This window comes from Rhea americana, unplaced genomic scaffold (genome assembly GCF_003343005.1).
Source record: "Rhea americana isolate MKP2758 unplaced genomic scaffold, rheAme1 scaffold_206, whole genome shotgun sequence".
In the NCBI taxonomy this organism is placed as follows: domain Eukaryota; kingdom Metazoa; phylum Chordata; class Aves; order Rheiformes; family Rheidae; genus Rhea; species Rhea americana.
Window position 1 is genome coordinate 1374978 of NW_028186217.1, and position 23911 is coordinate 1398888.

At 49.7% G+C, this 23911-nt stretch overlaps 1 protein-coding gene across 1 annotated transcript in view; it reads right to left on the reverse strand.

The window, feature by feature from the left end:
- Positions 1 to 1501: 1501 nt before the first annotated feature.
- KCNJ3 (potassium inwardly rectifying channel subfamily J member 3) overlaps positions 1502 to 23911 on the reverse strand; it is a 35178-nt gene continuing 12768 nt past the window's right edge. The window contains exon 2 of the mRNA XM_085304339.1: positions 1502 to 4029. Within this exon, the coding sequence (XP_085160465.1) occupies positions 3440 to 4029 (590 nt within the window). The 3' untranslated portion in view covers positions 1502 to 3439. The remainder of the gene's footprint in view (positions 4030 to 23911) is intronic.

The window sequence follows — 23911 nt, forward strand, 5'->3', positions numbered from 1 at the left end:
TGTGAAATCCCTTCCATTTTCTGTGAAAATCAGGTCTTTATGGAAGCAGAAACGTGGCTCAGCTGCACCCTATGGTGACTGATCTAACCGGACTAACTGAACTCTCAAATGTAGCAGTAATTTCACTAATATGTATTCGTGTATTATACTGAGGAGCAGAACATAAAGCAAAGGGATGGAACCACCTGATTTTAACAAGGAAAATACATAAATACRAGGTTTTTGGCTTCTTAAGAAATATGAGATTTGTTAATTCCCAGAGCAAGGAGCTTTATGCAAAATGCRTAGCAAGGACTGGCTTGTATATTAGCCAGAGCGGTCGACTCTAAAGCAAAAGCATTTCCAGTCCAAGCTGCAGACGTAAAGCAAGGATGTGCGACCAGCGAGCCCTGGCCTCAGGGCTCCTGCCCCTTTATTCCTCTAGGTGGAATGAACTCCACCACGTTTTATATATATATAAAAAACGTACATGCAAGTCTGTGTTATGGCAGGAGTGGCCCCTCCTGGCCGCAGCGCGGCGGCGGCAGCAGCTGCCCGCGTCCCGCGGCGGGAGCCGGGCGGCAGCCGCGATGCCAGGCCACGCTGCACAGATGCTCGTCTTTGGAAGGATAATTTGAGTGCGTTTTTACAGCAATCAGGGAGCTGTTGGAAGTGCTGCAGATGCATGAACAAAAGCGGGATTGCATGTGCGCTAACTAGCGCCTACAAGCACGGCGGAGGGGTGCGCCCGTCCTTCCCGCGCTGACGCAGCCGTAAATCCCGCGCGCGACGGTTTCACGGGTCTCGCGCACCAAGGAAGGCTGGATGTGGCGGACGTAGTAACACGGGAAGTATCTGTAGGTGGCTCAGTTTATGCACTGATTCCGGACCGGGATCCTGCCACGGGAGGGGCCTGCCCGAGCGAGCTGGGCCCCCTGCGCCGGCCGCAGCCGAGCGCCGGCCGCAGCGGCCCCCTTCGGCTACCTAAAGCCACGCTGGCGTCTCCAGCTTGCAGAGAGGAGACGTCTTCKGGCCAGCCCGGCGTTTGCAAAAGCCCAACCACCAGCCGGGGGAGCAGAGCCGTCCCCCTGCGCCGCCCAGTGTGCCGGCGGGCGCTGCGGCTGCCGGAGCCCCCGAGCGCTGTTGCCACCGAGGCCCAGTGCGCCGGTAACGCCAGTTCCAGACACTAACTCCGCTTGCGTTCGTCCACGGGCCCCGGCAAGGCCAGGTGACGACGGCGGGAGGACAAGCGCCCAGGGCACAGCAGCGCACCGCTGGCGCGCTAACCGGGAAGGCAAAGCACGGGCGCACCGGAGCAGCCCGCACGCCGCAGCCCCTTTGAAGGAAACGGTTGAAAAGCCACCTATCACCACCACGCGCATTTTATCGAATTAATTTTAAAATTTTTTTTAGCAAGGAATCGTACCCTGCTGCCGGTGGCAGCCGGGACCCGGCCGGCGCGCTACGCGGGCGCGCGAGGACGCAAAACTGCGCTGGAGACGGGACAAACCCACGGCACCGCTTAAACCCAACAACTTTTTAAAGTTTAATATAGCTTTAGATAAAACTGAGCTTGCAGTATTAATGAATACAAGAGAGTTTGTTATTCTGTATAATTCAAATAGACTTGTACATTTATACAGTTATAGACTGCATGCCAGAAAATGCATTTAGTTACTCTAATTTGGGTATGTACAATTTACACTATAATTCAAGCATAACTTCAGCAGTAGAGAACACAGACCGGCTGTGCAATCAGATGACTACTTTTTTTTCTCAGCTTAAGCGTCGGGGCTGCGTGAAAATGTTAATTAGAGGCAACAAGAAGCGGCAACATGAATCAAAATGAAATATTAACGAGAAATAACTTCCAGGGATGAGTTACTAAAAAAGGTACCATCCACGTTTGCACCGTCGCTCCGGTTTACGAAAGCCGTGTTTTGACCTTGACGTACCGAGCAGACKGCAGCCCGCGCGCCCGCGAGGCCGGGCGAGCAGGACGGCCAACCGCGACGTCGTCGCGGCTGCGCAGTTTCTGTGGAATTAATTCAAGGCAAGCGAGAGTACTGCCCCCGCCCCGGGTCTCGCCCGTTTTCCGGGTCGCTTTGTGCGGGCTGCGGCGCGCCTGCGGTCCCCGCCGCGGCCCCGGCACGCCGGAGGTGCCGCCTCCGCCGTCGCCTCCGCCGGGCTCGCGCAGCCCCGGCCGCCCTCGGCGCTCTGCCCCGCCGCTCGAGGCGGCAATTTGCACGTCGTGGGGGGGAAAAAAAATGTATTTTACAAGTAAACCTCAGCAAGCGTTAGCAAACGGGGGAAAAAACTTCAGATTTTTTTTTTTTTTAATCTTGCAACATTAGAAATTTGCTCCTCACGCACCCAGAGCACAGTACCAGCACGCAGGGAATCACACAGACGCTTCCCCTCGACAGCAACGSGCAAAGGACTTAAGTTTAGCCGAAGGTGTAAAAAGCATGCAGTGCCACTCAAATTACTACGGCCCGTGGAAAAACGCCGGAGGCGAGCACCACTCCGGCCGCCCCGGGGCAGCGCCGCGGTCCTTGCGCCTCGTCCCACGCAGCCCTTCCCCGCGAGAAGGAAGTATTGTCCCAGGATTTTTCCGGTGCGCTGCTGCGAGTGAGCGCGTGTCGTTGCTTTAAAATGTTTTTTTTTTTAACTTATACGTTAACAGTTGTGAACRGAATTCAGTTTTAAGTAAGTTTTACTAATTATATCTAAAGCGTACATTTTATTCATCTGTTTATTTTCTTTTTCCTCTAGCCTTAATAATCCGTTTTTAAGCAGTGCCTTATGAAATACATTTTAATTTTTTCCAGTAACCTAGAGGCAGGAAAAGATATAAACCCAAGAAAATATTAAAGCAAAAGAGAAGCTAGCAGTTAATTTAAGGCTAGCAGATTTGGTGTTAGTAATTAACTAATACGCACAACCCTTCTTTTAAGGAAAAAACATGCACCGTAACTACTTTGTTGAACAAAACATCACAAACTACAGCAGAAAAAAAATAAATATTTTTCAAATCAAGTTATAACTTACCTGAAAGTTACCCACTCGCATGTTTTACCTACTACTTACTCTTAAGAAATACAGGGGCAAGGAACACCCCTTTACATATTGTTCAGAATATACAGTATAAATACAGTCGGAATCATGCCATAAAACTATATGCAGAAATTGCACACTATTATTGCATGCGTGTGGTGCTACTACATGCCAGTTAACATCAGCGCTGCGATTACCCCGAGCAGGACGTTGCGTCTTCAGTCACAGCAGCAGACTTGCACACACGGACGGTCACCGTTAGCTGGGGGCCGCTCCCCCGGTCGCGCGCAGTGCCGGGGAACACGTAATTCAGCGAATGCACTCTTCCGGCGGGCCTGCCTCCCCGCCCCGCCGCCTCTGGCGGCAGGTCCAGCTTTCCCTCGCGCCCGGCCGCCTGGGGAAGCTATGTAAASCGGTCCGAATTCATTTTTCTGAGTTTGGGCGGGAGGTGGCCTTCCATCCTGCCGCCGCCGCCCCCGGAGAGCTTCTGGAGCTTGGGCGGCAGGTCAGCCACCGACTGGCTCATGGGATCCGAGAGCATCTTGGTGGTCTTAGAAACCAGTTTCTCCTCCGAATTCCCAGGAACTGAGCTTATTCGCTGGAGCTTCATGGGCAGATCACCCATGCTGTAGGCCTTCTCAGAGGTCGTCGAACTCATCCGTAAGAGTTTTTTGGGGAAGTCTTCCCGCCCAGTTATTTTCTGCAGTTTTGAAGGCAGTTTTGTGCCCACTTCGTCCAGCCCGTCCAGGCACTCCACGGAATTATTCCTCTCTTTGCTGTTGCTCACAGCGGGGGCTATCAAGGGCGAGGACATCAGGAGCATTTCTTCTTGCTCTTTCACGCTGTAAGGCGGCGTCGGGACTTCAAACGTCGCGTGGAACTGGGAATAATCAACTTTGAAGAATCCTTCTTCCAAGGAAATAACCGGGAAGAACCGATGACCCCAGAGCACCTCATCCTCCGTGTACGATGTTCTGGCCTGGCACGTCATCCCTGCGGTAGACACGAAAGGAAAACTGTCACCAGCGAGGGAGGCATTTTGGATGCACAGGGGAGTTTTTCGAACATTTCCAGGAAATGTATTTTATCTTTTTAAATGTATAAAAGAAAAGACATTGACGTGTCTATCATTTACATACGGCAGCTATTAAATTGTCATCTGCAATGTGAAAGGAGCCAAAAATAGAGCAAGGAGCACAACTGCGTGAATAATTCATGTCTGTTATTACGGACAGTTTTGAAGGTGCTGCTGACAAAGGGAAGATACAGGGTTATGCTGATAATCCTGGCACTAAATTAGTAAGAGCTGCTAACTATAAATAATGCAAAGTTGGATTTGTCAAATCTTAAAGTATTACCAAATTATTCCACATACATATTTATATATATATATATATATATATATATATATATATATGTTCATGTGTATTTTATGTATTATATGCACAAACCGGACTCATGTTAATGCATTTCAATACGTCAGAGAGAAGGAAGGATGTACTATGAAATACACTTATCTCTCTTCAGGTGCTTCTGCAGCGATCTGTTCACCGACCCACAATTTCTAGGCTGATTTCTAAGTTTCAAAAAATTAGCACTGAGTTCATTCTACCTGGAAAATCCATCTGCATTTCAGYTGCCTTTAAGTCAGGGGCAAAATAAAAAAGCTTTTGRAAGCACAAAAGAACGAGCCACTGGRCGGGGACGAATATCCTATCCCTATTTACTGGAAAACTGCAGCGGCTGAGGGGAGGATCCTGCAGCTCCGTGCGAACGGATCGTTCCGGGCTCGTGCCCAGGCTCCAGCTCGCAGGCCAGGGTGCTAACGTCAGGCGAATCTCTTTTCCTCTTGTTACGAAAGATTTTGCATTTTATTTTCCAAAGAAGTTATCCACCGGCAGGATACGGAAAGATCCTTCACTGCCCTCATCGTGCTAAGGGGCCTGTTAAGATGTCACCAAGGTGTCCACGAGTAACGTGCGCCCRCGGGGCAGGCACGCGCCTGCGTGCGCGCCCGCGGGAAAACCCGACCACGCGCCCACCGAAACCCTCCCCGTTACTGCAAAACCTCCGGCTGCAAAGCCACTGTTTGCTGTACTCCGGGGAAGGCCTTTCCTACAGTAAAAATATCCCGACTTTATTGTGTGCTCCTGCAGGACTCCAAGGACAGTCACCGCCTTGGGAAAAGGCAGAGGCGGATCTGCCCCGGGCCGCCCCGAAGCGACGTCGGGGCGCTGCAAAACCGAGGCGGGGGCCAGCTGCTCTCGCTCCCCTTCGGCTGGGGAACAGCGCGGAGTCCCGCTGCCAGCACCTGCTCGCTCACCTGCTCCGGATTTTAAATGAAAACAAACGTCTGAACAGTGTGGTAAGCCAGACCACAGTCGCTCAAATCGGAGCTCCAAGCCGGCTCCGTGGTTCGCTGAAAAGACGCACAGCGACGGACGCCCGCAAGCCGCTCCTCTCAGCCTGCTCTGCAAGCCCGTTAACACGGCTCACCGTACCGGGCACACCCGGGCAACGCAGCCCACTGCGGGCCTTTCCGAGGGGTTACAGCGTGTGGTTAAACACCAAGAGCTCCCATCTCTTTTGCTGGAACGGTTATTTTTCATATTAACACTTTTCCATCAGAATTTCAGAGTGCAATTTTTATTAAASTGATGATAAATCAGCTTGAAGCATWAAAAAACGGTACATTTGCAGCCAGCGTTTCTCAGAGAAGGGGCCTGGGCAGTGCGCCGGAGCACCCAGGTGCGTGGGGTGCAACAGGGGAGCGTGGTTACTGGCCGATCCTGATAACCCTGAAGCCTACTAATTCCCTGCCAGCCTGGGGCCCCGGGGCGCTGCCCCGCCAGTGCCAGCTCCTCCCGCAGCATTTCAGCCGCAGACTTACACCCCCCCCCCCCCCAAAAACCGCAGCTCCCACGCCACGGCACCGGGACCGCCGCCGGCTCCGGGCGACACGCGCGGGGAGGAGGCGGCGACACGCAGCAAACCTGCAGCGTGCTTTCTGCAGAAGGCAGGGCTCAGCCCCACTCACTGCTGAAACCTGTACGCTGCTCGAAGGAAAGCAGGTCGGGGATTAAACAAATCAACCACGCGTGCAGATAGCCACGCACGCAGAAAGCGAGGGGGAGAGCAGGGTCCGGCAAGCAAGAAAGCGCACATTTATGCAAGTCAGGCATCAGTCTGAGGCTAAACATCTTAATTTCTCATCGCACTGAATAGCAAAYCCAGGCTTCTGCTTTGCTACTCGATTTAGACGCTGTTTATGCTCCGGTACTATAAATACCTCCCTGGTTTATTCYGACTGCACTGTTCTCCCAGGAGCTATCTTGACACTTAAAAAATAGTAGTGACAGCCAATTTTTTTGTTGTTTTTATCAGCTGGTCCTGTTCTTAGGGCAATTTTTAATCACTCATACATGCGCAGTTTTCTGACATCCTGCAGACAGCTAGCCTTGATGCTTACCAGGCCAGCAGCGAGCTATGATTAGCACATATTATCGCAGCGCATAAAACCGGCGTGCTGARCAAGGTGCCAGGGCACGTCCTGATGCTGCTCCCACGTCAAGGCAGGCAGGAGCGGTTACCGTCCTGGGAGCTCACTCGCCCGGCTTTGCACGAAGCACTTAAGGAAAGGGGGGGRAAARGGGAAAAAAAARGGRAAAAAAGAGGGCTGCAGCATTTGGAATGGCTGTTCTGTGTTCAGCACACRGAATTTGGCAGTGCTATTTCCCATATTTTTCCAAAAAAAATGGGCCAGATTCTCAGCTGCCCCCCCAAGAACTGTTTAATGCACATTTAATGCAGTGACTGTGATTTATGCTGAGGATCTGCCCTGGTATTTTTCATMCYCCCCCCCCCCCCGAAAAGCACATTATTTTGGAAGGCTCTGCCTTGCTCCCTCCTTTCGAGTGAGTCAGGGTGGCTTCCAGCCCCCGTCGCTCTCGCTTGCAGCAGATTTCTCTGCAGAGCCATCTGCCACCCCCCAGCCTTGGCAGCACCTCCCCGCTCCGGGAGCGTTTCGGAGGGAGCGCAGGACCCCCATGCGCGCCCTCGSTCCCCGGCCAGGACGAGGGGGGGGACCCTGGCTGCTGCCGGCATCGATCCTGCCTCCCTGCAGCGCCAGCGAGCACCCAGCGCCGGGGCCTGGCTGCCGCTCTGCAAATCTACGTTCCACGAATTAGCTTAAAATAAAAACATCAGGACGTTTCGACGATGATGCAAGGAATGCGAATCAAACCCCAGCCCGTTCCCCGGACTGCACGAGTGCTTCGGCCGCGCTGGACTCCTCTCAACGCCCCCCAGGCCACGAGTTTCTGAAACCCTGTAACAGAGCACTTCTTAAATTTTCAGTTTTTTGTCAGGCCTAAAATAATACGAAGGAAATGGTTGGCTCTTCCAGAAGGCGTCGTTCAGGTGCCTACCTAAAACACGTGGTGTTACATGCTATTGCTCCCGGCAGCTCCCACGGCAAATAAACACAGCTGCAGGAAGACAAGCAGAAAAACAGGCAGAATATCTTTCTCGCAAATACATAGTCGTTCATTAGGCTTCATTTCCTGGCAGCAATTTCAGAATTTTACAAAAATTATATATCTATATGGAGGCAGAAATGCCTATGATGTTTCAAAATAACCACGMTCTTCAGAAAGGGCACAGCAGAATTTTCTTGGTTTTGTGCAGTAATTCGCTGCKGCTGCAGTTAGCTCCTGGAATATGTATGAGTGACGCGAGCTAACGTAAAATCGATTCCAATTTTTGGAGATAACGAATGTTCTCTCCACGTCTCCTTCCTTCCTCAGAGGCTTGGTGTATGTCCTGCACCACGGACTTTGCACAAACTTTAAACGAATCCGCTCTGCTTTCTTTGATCAGCCCCGAACCGCAGCACCTTCCTGCGGCTGCTCTTCTGCACCGCTCAGCAGCATCTCGACCGCGGTGCGCCCCGAGCCCCCCGCTCTCCGCGGCGGCGTTTTTCCCGATTCAGAGGTTTGCCAACGCCTTTTCCCTGCGCGGGAAGGGACCCCCGGAGAACCCGGCCCCCGGCGCGCCGGGGCGGGCTGCAGCGGCTCTTTCCCACTGCCGTCACTCCCGGCTGACCCCCCCCCGCACCAGCAGCGGCCCCCCGGCCCCGCGGCGCTCGCCCCGCTGGCTGCTCTGCGCAGGCAGGCGGCCGGCGGCCCCGAGCACGGAGCATCGGCAGCCATCAAATGAGAAAAATAAAAAAGACGACGACTTTACAAGGTCTCGTATACACAGTCCTTCGTGCAGTTCCGGATGAAAAAAAAAGCCGGTGTCATTTACAACTTTTCTCTATGAACTCCAAACTCTACGAAAAGCACTCAAAAAAATGTCACCGTTCAAAGTTTCCAGCTTTATGTAGTAACATCACACGTAATATATTCAAAATTGTAATAACGTGGGTGCTAGTGTGGAGACAACTTTAATAGTCGAATCAAAATCACTTACATTTCTGAAAAAGTACTTCTGCACCCGCTACGCCCCGACTCCCTGCAGCCTGCAGGTGTTCACACGTCTTCCTACCTTCTCCTGGTGCCTGAAGAAATGCAAAGCTTGCTGTTGCCTCTCATGGCAGGCCAAAGCAAAAGCAAAATTTTGCAAAGCAAAATAAATAAATAAATAAGCAAGGACACCCAGTGTTAATGCCCAAGAGCCAGGCAACACCACAGCAGGTCACAGCCCCTGCTCCGGYGTGCAGCTCCGTTCGGGGACGCCACGAGCCGCAAGGGCGGGATTGGAGCGCGTGSAGAGCAGTCCACGCTGCGCAGTATTCCCCGGAAGAGCTCAAGCAAAAGCTTAACGGCGGCTCGGGCGAGGAAAGAGCAGTCCGCTAGCAAGGAAGCTGGTGGGCCGCTCTGCCCGCAGGCCACACGCCCCCGTTAGCAAGCCCGGACGCTGGGGCTGAGCTGCTCTCCGTCTTTTCCTGGCACAAACCCCAGCTGCTGGCCCCGGCTGCAAGCATCTCCAGCTTCACAGGGACATAATAAACCCAGTTAAATCTGCGCAAACACAAAATCATGTTGGTAATTTTAGTCCCTTTCTAAGGCACAGCCAGCTACACCTCGGAAATTGTGGCTTCCAGCAAGAACCGCCTGCCGAAATGGCCAAGCGCTCCCCAAAAAAAAAAACCGTACGCCCGCTACTTCCACGTACGTAGTCTGACCTCAGCAGATCTCAGTTTGATCTCCTCGATCTCCCCGGGGGGCGAGGAGCAGCGGGCGCAGGCCACGGGGCGCGCACCCCGCCGGCGGCCCCTCGCCGCGGCTGCTCCCTCGCCTGTCCCACCGCGACCGCCGAGCAGCGACCGCGACCGCCGAGCAGCGACCGCCGAGCAGCCTGCTGCGCTACCTGGGAGTCCCTAATTATTTTGTTTGTGTTTACTGATGTTCTCAGATTGATCCGCTCAGCGCTAATGAGGCATTTCCTCTCAATTAGGAACTCTTTCAGAGCAGAGCCCTAACGCCCGCGAGCTTTGCGGATGAATTAATCGCAGCAGCCGCGCCGCTGGAAGGCGCCCGCGGGCGCSTTGGTGCACCGAGCCGCCCGGCCTCAGCCCGCACAGCCGCGCCGGTGACCGCAGGAGCCGGCGGCCCTCCCTCGCGGACCGCAGCCCCCACTGAACATTTTTCGACCCGCACACTGGTGCAGATTTGCACGGGTAACGCGCACGAACGCCCTCGGCGCCGGCAGGCCGTACGCCCTCGCGTGCAGCTGCCCGGGGAATGGGTGCGGGGTCTGTTGTAAACTCTCAGGTCTGCCAGGAATAAATTCCGTTTCATGCGAGCTACTCAGTATAAAGCATTATATAAATTTCCTACAGCTTTAAAAAACTGCCGTGGTTTGACTGCGGAGCAGTACTGGGAGAAACAGCCACAAGCAGAGAATCCTTGCACTAAGATGCCTGCTTGAAAAGAAATATTAAATATAAATCGATGCTACTTCATCATGCAACATTAAGTCAGCAATGTTCCACTGTGGGAAATTTCATCCCCATTACTGCATACAGGGTGAATTTAAAGCATCTGCGGTATAACAAGAAAGACGAAACAAGCTACAATGAAACATTTTGAATATGCTTAGCACTACAATTTGTGTCCTGTTAGATGATTTCATCTAATGTATGTGAAGTGTCATGCTAAAAAATAAAAAAGGAAAAAAGAATAAATAATTAATAGAATACTGAAGAGTAGTTTGGAAGATATCTATATTTAGCGAGAAAGTCTCTAAGGTCTCTTCTCTATCTCATATTTCTATTCTGGCTCATCACATGTTATCAGCTGAGAAACTCTCTTGAACCCCATTTACATTAGCTGATGACGCAACCAGTTAATAACTAAAGGCAGGTTCTCCCTGGCCAGTCATAAGGTATTGGGGCCTTTCCTGGCTGCTCTTACACCTGAGGTTTCCTAAAGGTAAGTGTAACAACTTCACAACTATCAATAACAGAGTGCCAAAGGTGACAGATTCACAGAAGGTTGAGGTTGGCACGGACCTCTGAAGATCAGCTAGTCCAACCCCCTGCTCCAGCAGGGACCATGCTGCCCAGGCCCATGTCCAGATGGCTCCTGAATATCTCCAGAGAAGGAGACTCCACAACCTCTCTGCGCAACCTGTTCCAGGGCTCTGTCACCCTCACAGTAAAGAAGTTTTTCCTCAAATTCAGATGCATTTTCCTGTGTTTCAGTTTGTGCCTGTTGCCTCTGGTCCTGTTGCTGCGCACCACTGAAATGAGTCCAGCCCCATCCCTTTGACACCCTCCCTTAAGATACTTAATCACGTCGGTAAGATCCCCCCTCACCTTATCTTCTCCAGGCTGAACAGGCCCAGCTGTCACAGCCCTTCCTCACAGCAGAGATGCTCCAGTCCCTTAGTCATCTTAGTGGACCTTAGCTGTGCTTGCTCCAGTAGCTCCATGTCTCTCTTGTCCTGCGGAGCCCAGAACTGGACACAGTTCTCGAGGCCTCCCCAGGGCTGAGTAGAGGGGCAGGATCACCTCCCTCGACCAGCTGGCAACACGCTTCCCAGTGCACCCCAGGAGACCATTGGCCTTCTTGGCCACAAGGGCACATTGCTGGCTCGTGGTCAATCTGTAATCCACCAGCACTCCCAGGTCTTTCTCTGCAGAGCTGCCCTCCAGCAGGTCAGCCCCCAGCTTGTACTGGTGCCTAAGGTTATTTTTCCCTAGGTGCAGGACTCTGCACTTGCCCTTGTTGAACCTCAGGAGGTTTCTCTCTGCCCAGGTCTCTCTGAATGGCAGCACAGTCCTCACGTGTGTCAGCCACTCCTCCCAGCTTGGTATCATCCGCAAACTTGCTGAGGAGGCACTCTGTCCTTTCATCCAGGTCATGGATGAACAAGTTGAAATATGCTTTTTAAGCATTTAAGCATGTACGATCTGCAAGTATATGCCCTTTCCTTTACACAAAAACACTACTAAATACCAGGTTGGACTACTCTAGGAGGACAACATGATCGCAAGCACATCCGGATGTGAAGAAACCTTCATCTGGTCTGCAAAGCATACAGCTAATCCCAGTCCTTCCCATGGTGAATCTGCCTCTGGTGAGGCTGTTTCACTGCAGATATCGACATTGTAAAGAGTTGAAATTGCCATTTTGATAGGAAATACAAGGGAGCAAATTCTGCATTGCTTGCAAGCCAGCAAAGTGGAGACAAGAACCTAAAAAAAAAAAATCTAACTATTGCATTGGAGAGAGGGGCTGAGAAGCAAAAACTCTTGGATCTACTTAGCTTGGTCACAGCATAAAGTAGGCTTCCATGAAAATATATGAAATTATTTAACAACTGAAACAATACAGAAGATTTTAGAATTTATTTTGGAACTGATGAGAAAGGAAATGAAGCCTGTTAGCCCGCGCAGGGGTACGTAGGCTCCACAGAGAGGTACCGGCAGGACCCAGCTGGCAACCTCAGAACGTGCCCTCGCTGGACTTTCTATTGCRTTGCTCTTCTAGCTTCATGTGCGACGTTCCCTCCAGAAACTCATAAAAAATACGGGGAAGCAACATCTGTGCCTTAATTTCAGTTTGACTCTTTGCCAGTTACATAAAAAAGTCAAGAAAGCAACACTGGTCAGGCATCCTTAGCGTATTTTTTCATGAAGGAGCTGAGCTAAATATACATGGTCCTAAACGGAGGAAGATTTCCAAAGAGCAACTAGCCGCTGAAATTGGGTTGATCAAGAATAACTGACACGCGACACATCACGTAAGTTATTGAAAAAGGACAACGCACAGCAGTAATATACGCTGTACGATAGAGATGTACGCTGCCAGCTGCAGTTATACCTTAAAAGCTCATTTTAAGTATTTTACATGGGAGAAATAGGGGCAGATATACAAATGAGGAATGCCGGGACACAGAATGAACTCGCCAAATACCATGACGTTAAAACCACTGATGTTCCTCCATACCTGTGTCTTAGAAATGCCACATCTCTGTATTTTTAAACTTTTAAAATACAAAAAATATGGGTCTTCCTCAGTTTTCAGTTGTTCTGTACACCCCTAAACTCACAGATGTTGAGCTCCACACTCAGGATTTTCTGTCCTGCACACGACCAGCAATGATATTGTAGGCATGGGTGAACTGAAGTTATCAACAAATACGTGAATTCTCATGGAATATTTCTGCTGCAAATTTCAAGATGTAGCCAACTGGTCTCAGAAAGCATTACTGGCTCAGATGCCAAGAAAAGGCTGTTTCTACGTTCCTACTTTGCTTTGTTTCTGACAAAACATACTGCCTTAATAAAGTGTTTTTACTAAGCAACAGAGGATTTTAAGCTTTTCTTGGGAAAAAAAAAAAAAATCTTGTCTGAAAAGACCAGAGGCAAAGGAAAAGGTTGTATTTTCACAGGTGGGTAGAGAAAATGCAGCCTACCGTAACAGGAATATGCACTTCCAAATGACAACATCAATAGCAGCACTTTTGAAACGTAATTTCCTATTAAGAGCAATAGTAATAATATAATTTGAATAATAAATCTTAATGCGAGAGCAAGCCACTTCATTAAATATGGCAATCTACCCCACTCTTCAGCCATCAAAATCGGACTTATTTACCCTAAGGAAAATACTTGTAGGTTTTTCAGCTGAGTTTCAGTTACATGTTATCCCCCCCCCTTTCTTTTTGAATATTTTTCTACTTCTCTGCACTTTATGCCGTTTCCTCCCTCGACAGCCCCGCAGCTCCCGCGGGGGGGGAGGATCGGGGCGCGGCGCTCTCGTCTAGAGGCGACCCGAGCCCGGGGCTGAAGCCCGCGCGGWATCGGTGCCCCCCGCCCCACCTGCTCTTACCTTCGCGCTCCCCTGTACTCGGAGGTCACAATTTTGACTTTGAAGTTGTTCCAACCTCTAGTTACTCTGGCCCCGAAACCCATATCCCCCAACCATCAAACCASCACGGAAGGGAGCGAGAAAGTATCGTATTCCTGCTCGAGAAGCCRCTTCACAACGCAAACCTGCGAAACGGCTAAGGGCAAGCGGCAGAAGAAAGATTTAAAGACTTYAACGAGATYTGAGGAAAAATTGAATTGAAATCTAACGAGATTTCCTTTGCACCCTGGCAATCCTGCAAGATGCTGGTCTGCACGCGCAGCTGGTGACGCGGGAGAAAGCCGAGCGTTCCCAGCTCCTGCAGAAACACCCCAGGACTCTGCCTATTTGTGATTAAGGACCTGGTGTTGTGCCACATAAACCAGTCTGCRTTGTGTTAAAGTCCTCGAAGAGGACGCCTCATTTTTACCTCACCCATTTCTCCATCCCTGCGTCATCTCTCCTTGGATGAGCCCAACTGAAAAAGGTGGAGAGTGCGGACCAGACGCGGGTGCCGGCCCCGGGCACACGCAGCAACGGGATCCCTCGGCGCCTTAACACCGTCCCTGCCCCGAAACAGCCCGTAAAACGCTCTCGAGGTGCGCAGAGGACGCAGACGTCGCGTCCCACAACCGTAAGGAAGCCCTTCGCGGTAGGCGTCCTCGCCACGTCCCCACCGCTCTCCTCCGCGAGAGCCACCMGCTCGGCCACTCCCAGGCCGCGCCTGCAGCAGCCCATGGCACGGGCTGGAAGGAGCTTTGGCAGGACACTGTGCAATGCAATTCCCTGATTTTGCCAAAAGCAAGAATAGTCTTATCAGGTGGAGCKCCACTCCAAGCCTCTGAGGCTAGAAAAGGGCGAGATTATTAATGAAAGTTCTCTTCTTGAGCAACCGATGAGTAACAAAAAAAAMCCACAAAAAACAAAAAGCAAACCCCAATAAATAAAATAACCATGCAGTAATGCTACGATCGTGTCCTGGAGAGGTGGGCTGGCAATACCAAAACGAAACAGCTCCTGCTCTCTTCCCTGAGCGCTCAGAATACAACAGCTACCCARTAACTGCTAATACTGTGCTGGCATCAGAAATACTGATTTATGCACGTGACAAGGACAACACTCCTGTAACGCATTTTAACCGGATAAAAACAAAAACTCGGGCACCCTGCTCGCTCGCGGCGAGCTGAACGGGGGCGCCTGCCCGCAGCCCGGGGCGCCCGCACGGCCCGAGGGCTGCACCGCTCGCGGACCGCCGCGTGCTCCTCCTCCTCCTCCTCCTCCTCCTCCTCAGACGAACGTGAATAAACGGGGCATCGAGCAGAGGCAGCAGCCCCGGGCTGCTCTCCCGGCACGGTGCGGCACGGTGCGGCACGGCGGCTCTCCATCGTTGGCCTTTGCCCCTGCTGCACCGTTTTTCAACCACACTCGCAGTCACGACGGCTGTACGTGAGCACCTATTCCCCTGCTAACCCGAGCGTCTCCGAAATTCAGAGCACCACCYCTTAGCCAAAAATAGCTGCTGCAGAGAGCGCCTGTACTTTGGAAACCCATTAACGTTAATGACTTAAGGAGGTGATTACTTTTGCAAACCTTTGCCTCTGGAACAGGTGAGGAGGCTTTTTGCATCACTTGCGTAGCTCGAGCCCAAGTCACCAATGTTTTTGGAAGGCGGCAGAACTCGTTGTTCCTCAGAAAAGAGCCTACCCCAGAGATCCCCCGCACGGCAGAGCGGGTGCTGACCTGGGCGAGCTCCGTGTTTCACCCCCTTCCATCGGGACGTTGCTCCGTCTTTCACTTGACTTGATTTCCTCAAGGCTTTTTACTCACTTGTGAGGATCAGCGCGAGGATAAAGCARCACCACAACACCTGCCAACCCTACCAGATGCAAGGTTTGCTCTCAAAATGCTCTTTGCCTTGACGGCTTGTCCAACTCCAGGTGCACAGGTTAAGCAAACCGCAGGTTTTGGTCGGAGCTCGGGGCCTTTGGGATCTGCMGGGATCTGGATGGCTATGCGAGAGGACAGCATTGATCTGGCCTTATCGTATTTGCATCTGATCCCCTGTGCTTAAATGGAAGTGTAAAAATCTTAGCGTACATGTCACACCTAATGTGTAACGTCCTCTCACCCATACGTGCATGCTCCTAACTGCTGGCGAAAGGATACCTTTCCACAAGGTGCGTATCCCCCCAAAAGTGAAATTTAATGCATATCACCTGTTTTTTTAAACTATGTCAAGTAGTTGACTTTTATGTTAATATAAAAATTTTGCAAGCACACTTGATGCTGGCAGAAAAAAAAGATCAAAAGAATCAATTCCTCTCCCAAACAATAAAACTGTCTATGAAGCCTATTTATCTGGAGATTTATTGATTGCTGCATCTCAGCTGGTTCAGCATGTTATCTGTGTAATACTGTGAAAGACAACGCAGGCTTCAGCTGGAAATCATCTTCTGTTCATTCAGCCACTAGATTTTGTTTTTGCGTTAGCCCTACAAGTTGTGTCAAAAGTCCTTCTGGTGTTGGGGATTTATTTTGTTTGTTTCCTAGAAGTATTCTTTGTGATCTGATTTGGGCCTAAATGATAAARATTCACAGAAGCTACCACCAGCCAAAGATGCTAAAACTTCTGAAATGAAYTTTATACATTTGCTTTAGTGTAGCRCTCCCTCMTATACAAAGCCCTAATACTGTGCCTGGCCACTGGCCGCTYGAGGGTGTGCAGTCAGACTCTACTACTTCCTCCCCACTTTTATGAGGTACAACTAACCCCAGCTATTCTTCCCATGTTTCACATTTTGGGTCACATACAGACCATGGCCACACTGACAGTATGTCACTGACTTCCCAAATATAAACCCAAGAACAGACCTGGAAGACCATGTAGGACTCCAGTCAATAWGTTGTAGCTGAAAGGATGGATCTGAGCCATGAACACAAGATCCAAATCTAASTCCAAAATTCTCCAGCAAAGCATGAATTTTGACTTTTGTTAATGAATTTCAGGAGTAACCCAATGTATTTGTGATAATAACTGATACTGGTTGAATGGGAGCAATTAAATCAGACCGTGGTCACTGCTGGGCTTGCAGGGGAAAGGATGGTGTCCGCGGTTCCCCAGGAGCGTGGYTGGGCTTTCCACAGGCCTGTTGCCTCTGCGGCTTCAGCTACCGCTGACGGTCACTGCTCAGCACCCATCAGCAGCTACAGCTGGATACAAGGCGATTTTGCCCGTGAGTGCTGTTTTTACAATAACAGCACRCAGCTAAAATCTATCTTCGTTCAGGAAACGTGCTCCCTCCGCAAATAAAATACGGAGCTGAGCTATATATCTTCGTTATCAAGTAGACCGTCATCACACCTTTGGCCACTGTCACATCAGCACTGGTGCTTGGCGGGGATGCTCTGGATGCTAAGAGGTCTCCGGTTCACCTGCTCGTGAATAACACTGGAGCGCTTTGGGGGCCATGGAGAGCTCTCGTCGTACTCGGATAACCCCGCAGGTAACTTCCACACAGTAAGCAGACAGRAAATAATCAAAGCTAGCCATAACTCTTCCAAACGCTTTAGCTAGCTGGAAAAATCAGACCAGGCACCTAAAAGCCCATCAGTTCCTTGATTACTCTATTTATCATGGTTGCGAACACAGCAGCAGCTGCGGTACTACGACCAAAGACTCCATTAAAGCACTTAGTCTACCGCTAGAGCCATGCATCACGGGGCAACGGCCCGGCACTCCGGCTCTCCATCGCTGGAAAATCAATGTTCCGCGGTACAAGCCCTCCTCAGGCAGCCAGCAAAGACAGCTAGCAGCTCCTGCTGCACTTGGCCAAGAGGCGTCATCCAGGGGCGGCCTTCCTCCGGTACCACGCACGCGCTCCGCGCGGGCACAGAACGCGTCCGTCTGTCCGCATCCGTCTGTGCCAGCTGAGGCTCCCTGGAGACCTCCTATTAGCATAAATAATTAACCCCCRTCAAGTTATATTTAGCTTAAATCAACAAAGCTAAACCATAAATCCCATCAAAAGGTACCTGAAGTCTGRACACTGAATGTCAAACAATGTTCAAGATAGGACTAAAAGAAAAAATTGAGGAAGTTACAAGTTAAGTATTTTGTTATAAAAAAAGGTAACCTTTTCAGTAGTTCAACTTTTTGTCATTTCCTCACATATTGTGTCATTAAAACTAGTATTATGATACCTATTAAAAAATAGTTTGTTTGAAGCARTGATAAGTTTTATCAAATGTGCTGAAAAATATCTCCTGTGAAAACAATTTTAAGAGATATGTTGAATAAAGACTTTTCCTGACATTCACTAACAACAAAATTATTTGACAGCAATTTTTCTTTTTTTTTTAATTTGAAACTTTCTGCAAATTCTAAGGCTAATTCCTCAATTACAGGACTGAATTTTGTTCCAACATCTTAATTCTGCATATATCTTTTGTGGGTAAAACGGGAAAATCTGAACAGACGCATTGCCATTTTGTCACCCAAGCCGTGATCTGTCAGACCCTTAGAGACGGGAACTGCTCTACTGAAAATGGCCATGTTTACTTCCACGCTTACAGTCTTGGGGCTCAAAATGGCAGTTTTTGACAGTGGAAAAATCTCAGAGCTTCTACATATCTTTCCGTTGAAATACCGTGGGAATGACCCTTCGTGACACAGAACGCCTCCCGGGGCTGTGCGATCCCCGGGCAACGAAGGAACTCTTCGGCAGGTCACACGTGGAGGAGCCTGAGCCAGGAGACCCCGTTCCTCTYCGCGGCACGCGTTCTCCCTCCTTTGCCATTTTCACTTTCTCTGCCCATTAGAAGAAACCTGTCCATCCTCATCAGTGAAAGTGCAACTGTGTGTCACGAACACACAGTCAACAACACACAACAACACACAACCGYCTAAGTTCTTCCTACCAGCTCGCTGAGATGTACCTTCCTCTAGGCAAAGACCAAGCCTGAAAAAGTTAATTGTCTGGAAATACATAAGTAACCGAAAGTAGAGAATTAGAACTAAAGCACGGTTTTGATTGCTGTACAGTCAGTTTTGTGATTTATTAAGCTACTGCACAAGCTGGAAATCCTGCACAAGCGGAGCGCAAAGGCGCAGAGAACGGCGGGCAAAACATCAGACTACGCCGTGTTTTCCTTTCTCTTCAATTTTTCTCCCCCCCCCCCTTTTTTTTAAGCCTTTCTCCGCGATGCAGCTTGCCACTGGGCAGCGGGGAGCCCCAGCACGTCGGGGCTGCGGCGCGGGGACGCGCAGACCTCGGGCACGTCCCGCCAGCGAGCCGGGAACTTCTCCAGGGTCTGCTCAGCCCAGACRTCTTTTTCCCCTCATAAAATCCAGAAAGCCCTACGTAGGTTTTGGATGACTACCTGCCCAACTCGCTCGTAGAGCCTCACAGCGTTTCACCGACGTGACTGGCTGCTTTGCCTTGTTCCTGCCAAATGATTTTATTGTAATATAGTTAGTTAAAAGCAGCATTTAGTGAAAGTTTTGTCACCACACGCTGATGACACAGCTGTCTTCCTTAGCCTAAATCTCACTTCTGCATGACAAAAATAACAGCTGACAGGCACAGGACAAGCTCTGAAATGGAAGCTGCAGCTATTTTACTTCACCCAAGGCCTGCTGGAGCTCTGCAAAGCGGCAGCGGCGCTCTGCAGCCGCCCTCCGTTCGGAAGGACACGTCCCTCCCTCGCTCCCACCCTTCCCTGGCGCGCTGGGGCCGGCGGGGCCGTGCATCACCACCACCACCAGCAGCACCAGCACCAGCACCACCACCACCACCAGCACCAGCAGCGCGGTCCTCCTCCGCGGGCTGGCCGAGTGCTGCGGGCCCTAGCGCATCCCGCGTTCCCGGCCGCATCCCAGATCCCTCCTGCCAGCGAGCTGCACAGCTAAAYGGTTTGAACTGCCAAACAACGTGGACAAATACAAGTGCAAACAGCTATGCTAGAATGCAGCTCTGGGAAAAAAAAACGAAAAAGATGCATCTAAAAGCTCTGTCGTCAGAGTCCTTGGCTTTGCTGGAAAGGAAGGCGTCGCACTACGAATTACAGCAGAGCGGCGAGAGATAAACGCGCATCCAGGCGCGTTTTCACCCTTGGTAGCTCTGCTGTAGCTGACCTCTGCGCTTGGAGGACAGCTGCAGCCAGCGAACCCGCTCGCAGCGCAAAGCTGGACGCCCGCTCCCCCAGCGGCGACGTTTCAGAAACAAGCGTGTGCGGGTTCGGGACGCCACGGGCGCAAGCAGAGCGAGCCGGGTGCGCCGGGCAGGACGGCCGCCCGGGCGCGAAGCCTGCTGCGAAACGCTTGGGAGGTATCGCTGGGCTGCGGACAAAACGAATACCGGCAACAGCATCAGTAACTACTGAAAACAACGTCCGAGGGAGGAAGTCTCCACTACCAGTCACTTACTTCAGCTCCTCTGAAATAAGCCTTGCCCGAGCTCTTTTTATGGTCTTCCATGTCCACTTGCAGCACTGTTTATTACAGTAGTCAAAATCTTAGCTATTATTTAAAAATATTCATTAAGGCAGAGGAAAGAAGTTGCTACACCAAAATAATAGCAAAGGCTTTGATTAATACAATATGCAAAATACTATCTGCAGAGCATGATTAATATAAAGAAAGCATGTTTTGTGTGTCTCGCTTTTGCAAAAACCAAGATATTAAAAAATACTACACCCAAAATTGTAAGAGGCCCACTTTGCAASCCTTTCAACAGAATTATTTAAGCACTGTAGAATGACTTACATAAATTCTGTAAATTATAAATAAAAGACAGTATGTGTAGAAGASAGGGATAAGGGAAACGAGCACTTCCTTCACGTGCACTAAGCTTACTCTGATACCAGCAAAGTAGCRGAGCAAATCTTTTTCCCCCACAAGCACTGATTTGAGTACCTAGCGAAACCAATTCCTATCCTGCAAAATTAGTTTGCAACCTGACACATTTTCCCATTCTTTACTGGTYCAAAACATTAAAGTTTCATTCTTCACCAGCATCCAGGAGGCAGTCCTGCAAAGCGCAGCAAGCCCCCAGCCCCTGCCCAGCCAGACTGAGAAGGGACCCGGACGCCTCTTCGGGAGCACGGTCCCAGCCCAGCTGGTCTCTCTGCAACCGGCCTGAGAAACATTCGCCGAGCACTGGTGAAAACTTGCGCATTTCCATGAACCTCGTTTCTCTATATAGCTTTCATACCTTCCAAAGAAAACACGCTCCCTAAATGCAGAAGTGTGATGGAGCGCAGCGAAAAACACCGCTCCACCATGCCCAGCAATGCAAAAATGAAGAACATCATTATTAAATTGTAAAATGAAAAGCCACGTAGGTATTTATGAATGTAGAGAACGTAAAGCTTAGTCACGTTTAAGTATCACCAAGTGGTTCTACTTTCAGTCGAGCATGAATTCTCCATTTAGATAAGGCTGCAAAAATATTTTCCACAGAAGGTGAAAGCTTGCGTTGCTTACTTTTATTAAATGTGTTCTTCCCTTCAGAATTGAAGAATAAATTAATAATTCCTAACTCCACATATTTTAAGACATGTCCTAGTAGTTACAAAAACACTCTGCTGAACCCAGGAACACAGAGACATCTGTTTATTTAGCTGTTTCCCATTAAAAAATTCCAAATTCTTTTAGTGGAGTTTTAAAGCAACACTGAACAGATCTGAAAATAAGCACTARACCACCAAAGCAAATATACTCCTCTAAAATATCAAGTCAGTAAAAAGTATAGTAGGGGATTAGATGTGGCAATTCAACGTAAGGCAGAAAATAAAAATGAAATGCTAATAGTCCTGTGGGATGAACTTTTATAACACCTGTGTAAGCTGCACTGGATCACAAAGCAGCAATTTATACAACACTCAGCTCCTTTCTCTTGCAAAAATAAACAGAGCTTTGGGTCATTTTCTAGAGCAACACAGTAAGAATACAGAAGAGGAGGAGACTGTTTGTTATCTAAAAATCTGGGTTATCCAAACTAGGATTGTGCCCTCTCCACTTGCAGGCGATAATGAGTTTTAAAGTCAGTTAGGTTCATATATATACATACATACATATACAGGGGTGTGTGTGTGTACACATACATACATAYATATATAAGTAAGTGGCATTTTCCAAGGCCAAGCAGTCGACAGCACAGCGCGGGTGAGGGTGATTTGAGCTGTCCTGTTGCCGGCGTGCCCTAATGGATGTGAAATGACAGTTGTTAAGGCCATTAAGCATTTCGGGTCCTYGGCACCACGTTTTCTTCCCGAAGAAGGCGGTCAGCAGTCCGTCAGCAGAACAGTATGAGACACTGGGGCTCCTGCTCGGCAGCAGAGACGCCAGTCAGAGGAGCAACCTCAAGTCCTGAGACAGCTGGATAACCGAAACCACGCTCTCAGTAAAACACATTTCACCAAAACACATCAAACTATCCGCATCTTTTCACCCTCCCTTTCAGCACATATTCTTTCTTCTGTTTAAAGGCTATCTTGTTTTCTTCTACAGAGGTGGGAGATGTTGTTTTTCTGCTGCGAGGTATGCATTTGTTGCACTCCTTTTGAACTATCTTTCTATTCACTTATTTATTTTGCCTACATCTATCTTCGCCTCTTCTGCTTCTGGCCACTTCTTGGGTTTAAAAAGGGTAAGTTAAGAATTATATAAACCAAATGCTTTTTAAAAGCATGCAACCGGTTTCCAACAAAGCAGAACATCAAAATTCTACCACTTTCTTAATAATTCTCAGTATAATTCAAAACAAGAACAAAAGTTTAGATTGCGTTATATCGAAGTGCATCTGCTGAGGGAGCGGGCTGATGTCACTGCGAGGCCACTCTCACACGTCTTTGCAAGGTAGTGATGACTGGGGAAGGCGCCTAAGCCTGGAAGACAGCAAATATCATCCCTATGGTCAACAAGGACMAGGAGGAGGATCCAGGGAGCTACAAACTGGTCAGCCTCACCCCAGTCCTGGGAAGGTGGTGGAGCAACAACTAATCCTGGTACCAATTCCAAACACATGAAAGACAGGAAGGTTACGGGCAGCACTCAGCATGGATTTAGGATGGGGAAACGTGATGATTTTGCCTTTCTTTTTTTTTGGCAGATGTAGTAATGTAATACAGGCATATAAACAGCACAATCATCAACATCAAGGAAGAGCCAAGTCTTGCCACGCAGCCCGGAGCCCAACCGCCCTCAGCACAGGCGGAGGGTCTGCTCCAGCAGAGGAAGCCTTCTCCTGCTCAAGGYGCTGCTTTGCTCTACCAGCTCAGGTCACCACGCACAATCTCTTTTTTTGCCCTCAGCTGCCTCAAAGCAGAGCTGCCTGTTTCTTGCAGAACACAAGCTTGAAGTAAGTGTCACCATGCCTCTCTCCCAAAGATTTCACTCTGCCCCATGATTGCTCACTCAATCCTGCTCACTAATGTCAAAAAACAGCTTTCTTCCACTGTTTCCCACTAAAACGTCCACAAGGTGATTGTAATGGTCCTGAAAGACACTACACTGCAATATAGTCCTCCTTGTGTAAGTGAGGGCTGACAAAAGAGAGCTCACTCTGACCTCTTTTCCCTCTCCCTTCTAACACTCCGGAGCGGCTGCCACCTCTCGCCCACAGCACCTGCATTAAGCCTGAAGCACCCCGGTGAGGACCCCACTGAGTGTCAGCAGGAGCCAACTTAAGCTCTCTGGTCAAGTCAGTGCTGTATAAAATATATTGTTTTCTATAACTGAATGCACTCCTCCTTCTTCCCTTCACCTCTCCCGAATGCCTTGTGGGGGACGTTCCCTGAAGACAGGGATGCTGCAGGGCCACGGGCAGCGGCGCCCTGGATGACGGGCGCGCAGGGAAGGTCCTCTTCCTGCCCTCCACCTCCAAGGAGGTGCTCGCCGATCTCTCCTAGAGACTTCGGAGAGATTCCCTTCGCTAGCCTGGCCCCTTTGCAAACACGCTGCTTCAAGCACTTCTCTAGGACGTGCGCTCCTCCGAGGCAGAGAGGACACGTGTATCTACCACTAGCCACCTAACTGCAGGTGCAGGGCTAGGGGCTGTGGATTTGAATGCCAAAATATCCACCGAGTTTCATTCCCTGAAGCTGAAGATATTTCCCTTTTCCCCCATCAATTTATGGAGAGAAACAGGGATAAACACGCAGTTTTCTACAATGAGGATACTGAAAGGTGGAGTGATAGAGACCATCACCCAAAAACCTCTGCCTCGTATTAGGAACTACACAAAAAGTCAAGTAACCCTGTCTCTATACACTGTACTGACAGCAAAACGACATCTGAAATGCACAGGCGCAGAAGACTGAACCTTATCCTTACAAAAGTCAAACAGATATAATTAGATAACTATCCATATTTATAATTACCCTGTGATGCCAGCTGCCTCACAGTAACTAGCCACATCCTTCCAGGAGAGTCCATGCAGCTGCTCCGAAAACGGACCTTCACCAGCTGCTTGGAATGATGTCACTTTAAACAGAAAAACTGGGAAACCTTAATT